The sequence below is a fragment of the Setaria viridis genome, chromosome 5 (assembly GCF_005286985.2).
Source record: "Setaria viridis chromosome 5, Setaria_viridis_v4.0, whole genome shotgun sequence".
Taxonomy (NCBI): domain Eukaryota; kingdom Viridiplantae; phylum Streptophyta; class Magnoliopsida; order Poales; family Poaceae; genus Setaria; species Setaria viridis.
In genome coordinates this window covers 4,309,419-4,313,795 of record NC_048267.2, presented here as the reverse complement: position 1 = coordinate 4,313,795, position 4,377 = coordinate 4,309,419, and the positions used below count along the sequence as shown (strand labels likewise).

Sequence of the window (4,377 nt, the reverse complement as noted above, 5' to 3'; positions counted from 1 at the left end):
ACAAATTTTTTAATAATATATGTATGTTTAGATACGTAGAAAAACTATGTTCTTATAAAGATAAAATGAATAGTAATTTGGAATGGATGCAGTAAGTAACAACATTTGAACAATTTTGTAGTCAGGAAAGGCCAAGCTTACGGTCCAAAATAAACAACTCTAGAGGGATATGAGTGCAATTTGTCCTGCAAATTAAACCTCTCTATAAATTAACCGTTAGCCGTTCAATTAGTGAGAGTCCCCGACATCCCCATCGATGCTGACTTTTCCGCTTTTACTCCCCACTGTTTTTTGTTTTCCCCTTTCCATCAATTTTTCTTTTTATAATTTCTTTCTCAGAGCAGACTTTTGGCCGCACGCCGCTATCTATCCATCTCCTCTCGTCTCCTTTTCCCTCTCCTTCTGGACGGACCTGGAAAATTGATCCAGTTTTTTGGCAGCTGCAGCAGTCCTTGATTGATATCCCGGCGATTCAAAGCCGCCTCACACGGCGGGTTAGGATTGGGGATTTTCTCTTCTTGTCTCCTCCTACTGGAGGCGTCGAGTCGGGTGATGAGAGATGGGGTTCTTGGCGTGCTTGTGCCGGTGTCCTCAGAACGACGAGGACGACGAGGAGAAGGAGGGGGAGCAGTTCAGGACCAATCACCAAGTCACCTCAGGTGATGGATGATTTCCATGGCTCCCTTTCGTGTGTTTTCGTTTCCTGGTGCACTTTTGGTCTTGTCCTGGTATGTCCAGGCCCTGCTACTGCTACTCATCTACTCTTGTGGTTGTAGCATGCATCTTGTGGAGCTTAACATGTTCTTGATGCCAAAAGGGGCGTTTAATTCTACGGGGAAACTTAGGATAAGTCTGGTGATTTGTGAACTCGATAGTTGTTTTGTTTGGTTCTGCACCGTAATCCAATTTGGTTGTTTACTAGTACTTTACGGGGGAGAAGAATTATAGTCAACAATCAAGAACTTTTTTATTCTTTCTGAATAGCAAGTCTACTTTCTTCTCGTAGGCAGCCTCATGGAAAATCCCTTAAGTTGCAACCGAAGTCCAGCTACTTGAAAACTGTTTCTTTACGGGCAACTCCTTTTTTTTTATGTCTACCCCGTGTAATTTCATGAACACTTGAACACAACAGTGTTAACAAGAATGTAAAAAGGCAGGGAAGAACCAAGAACCATAAGAAAATTGTTGTTATCCTTGTTTTATGTTTCCGCTTGTCTTTTTTATCCCCCTAGCTGTATTCTTGTTTCATTGACATTAGATTTATCTTTTGATTTTAAATGGGTTATTGACAGTGAGTTATTCGAAATTTTCAGAAAGTTGCCCGCTGAACACTGGGAGCATTGTACATATGGAAGGAACCCAACCAATCGGCAGACATGATGAAGCAATCATCTTCCTATTACATCAGCTTGCTGATGCTACTAAAAACTTCAGTCAGGATTGTCTTTTGGGAAGAGGAGGGTTTGGTTGTGTGTACAAGGCTACTCTTAGTGATGGGCAGGTCTGTGTTTCTAGTCATGTTTTTCATTGATCTAGTTATGCTGCAAGCCGGCAACAATTTGGCAACAAGATTCCACTGCATACCCAATGATGCTAATATGAATATTTTATTTTGCTGATGGCAATGTGGAACGTTGGAAGTATGATGATCTAATTTGAATTTTGTTCATCTCTAATACTGGTTCAGCATTTTTACATGGCAGGTTGTTGCAGTCAAACAACTTGATCTAAATGGGCTTCAGGGGAACAGAGAATTCCTTGTGGAGGTTCTCATGCTCAACCTCCTGCATCACCCTAATCTAGTCAATTTGTTTGGGTACTGCGTTGATGGTGATCAGCGCTTGCTTGTCTATGAGTATATGCCATTGGGATCTCTAGAAGACCATCTGCATGGTTAGTTTCTTTGGTTTATATTGGAAAAGAATAATATATACCATTGGGAGCAGCTCAATTTTTTTTCCTAGGTGCCATTTGTAATATTGTCAGAACACTGTTAATATAAAAACATTGGGTATTTCATATCATGTCCCTCATCATTTTTTCCCTTTAAGCATATCTAAGTACTCGAACATGACCAGGTAAACTGTTCTAGCATATGGGAATGCTCCACTAATTCAACTGTCAGTTCTTATCACAAATTAGGAGAGAAAAGCAGAAATGTGACTGAACTTAGTCAAACATGGTAAGATAAACGGTTCTAGTTTACAGAATGCTCTATTAATTTAGCTGTCTATTCAGGAAAGATATCAGAAATGTGGACTGAACTTCAGATTGGAGATCCTACCTAGTTAGAGTTTACCATAACCAACACATTGAATAAAATTTCTAAGGCATTGGCTTCTTAAGGATCCGCCCTGACATGTCATTTACCTTGAAGTCTTTGTATCTGATTTGTTACTTCTGTAATGGTTAGCGTTTGTTTACTACCACTTGTATTACACTTATTCATGAATTTCCTTCACATTTTTTTTGCTACTTACTTGATACGCCATTAAAAAAATAACTTTGATACTTTCAACAGATCTTGCACCTGATCAAGAACCTTTAGATTGGAAAACACGTATGAAGATAGCTGCGAGTGCAGCTGCTGGTTTGGAATACCTGCATGATGAAGCACATCCTCCAGTCATTTACCGAGATATTAAACCATCAAACATTCTTCTTGGTGAAGGGTATCATGCAAAGCTCTCTGACTTTGGACTTGCTAAGCTTGGTCCGGTCGGTGATAAGACACATGTGACAACCCGTGTCATGGGGACACATGGTTATTGTGCTCCTGAATATTTCTTAACTGGGCAGCTAACAATTAAGTCCGACATCTATAGTTTTGGTGTCGTGTTCCTTGAGCTAATTACAGGGCGAAGACCAAATGACAGCAATCGGCCTCCTGAGGAACAAGATTTAGTTGCATGGGTATGTTTTAACCAATTTTAAAATTCAGTCAAGTGGTCCATGGTCATTTTTGTACAATGAAAATTAAAACACAAATTAAAAGATGTGTCCAAGACAAATTTTTGAATAATCACCAAAAGAATTATCAAATGATTTAAAGTATAATAACATGTTGTTAGCGTTAGATTGTTTTCTTGATACTTTGGCTATGGTTCATATTTCTTGTTTCCATTTCAGTCTAACAATAAATAAAAAATTTAACAATATATGTGTTAGGTGTTGGAGATATCTACAACTTTCAAGAATATTGTATTTGAGAAAAAAAACTTTCAAGTACATTGCCCGGATATTTTTCTGGCTATAAGTAGTTTTCTTAAATTGTCTCATAAATGAACTTTTTTTCCTTTTCCAGATTTTTTTCACATTGTCAAACACAGGTATTATGTAGGCCACATAGCGTTTATTGTGTTGCTTGAATTATATGGGCTTCTCTCGTTTTCCAATTTGCTGGCACAATGCACATTAACCTCGAGTGTTTTTTTTTCAATCTGTCTACAGGCTCGTCCATTGTTCAAAGATCAAAGGAAATTTTCCAGGATGGCTGATCCTTTGTTGCATGGCCGCTTCCCAAGGAGGGGTTTATACCAGGCCTTGGCTATTGCAGCAATGTGTTTGCAGGAGAAAGCTAAACATCGGCCTCCCATTAGGGAAGTTGCTGCTGCTCTCTCTTATTTAGCCTCGCAAACATATGATAGGAACAACACCACTGCTCGTCGTAACCGTGCTGGGCCTTCGACATCAAGGGTTTTGGATGATCAAATGAACCAGGACACCACATTGGCTAGCCAGCAAGAAGTTCAGATGTCAATTCATTGCCAGACAAATCAAGTCATACCGGAAGTGAAGGAAACTTCCTGGAGCGGTTCACATCGTCCAGGAAGGGGCAGAGTTGCTCCAAATGGCATTGATAGGGAGCGTGCACTTGCAGATGCCAATGTATGGGCTGAGGCTTGGAGGCGCCAAGAGAAGGCAAGCAAAATGTGGTAGCAATCAGAACCTGACTGCGGCCTCTGTATGAGTTTAGATATGTCATGGCAAACATGGTTACTTCGCATACATTTCGAAAGAAAACTATGGACTACAGAAAGGGTTGGTAGAAGAGGATAAGGAATAATGTGCAGTGGAAGTGTAGAACCTCACCAGAGTGAGCGCTTCGAAGATTTCACTGGTGGAGTCTACTGTATCCGGACATGTCTTACTGCGTACATGGATGTAGTTCTCTTTAGACAGACATTGCATAGATACAGTTGCTGGGGAACTGTGTACATGTAACAACCCCGTAATAGACACAGTAGAGTATGCAACCTTTCTGTAGTTCAGTGGTTTTGGATACATAATGTAGTATCCCCGTATATGTATGAAATGTATGTATCACAGCATATGCATTTTGGATGATCCATTTTAAAGCATCGCTATTTTCTGACA

The 4,377-nt window shown here is 39.9% G+C and overlaps 1 protein-coding gene across 2 annotated transcripts; it reads left to right on the top strand.

The window, feature by feature from the left end:
- The first annotated feature begins 272 nt into the window (after positions 1-272).
- Positions 273-4,377, top strand: LOC117858927 (receptor-like cytoplasmic kinase 185). Of its 2 annotated transcripts, XM_034742087.2 has the most exons (6): positions 273-659; positions 1,314-1,501; positions 1,704-1,893; positions 2,522-2,913; positions 3,305-3,329; positions 3,451-3,649. In XM_034742087.2, exons 1-6 carry the CDS (start codon positions 560-562, stop codon positions 3,495-3,497), a joined length of 942 nt encoding a protein of 313 aa, XP_034597978.1. In that variant the 5' UTR covers positions 273-559; the 3' UTR covers positions 3,498-3,649. The 2 variants fall into 2 exon arrangements, with proteins under 2 accessions (XP_034597978.1, XP_034597977.1); XM_034742086.2 differs by lacking the exon at positions 3,305-3,329 and having other exon boundaries at positions 284-659; positions 3,451-4,377.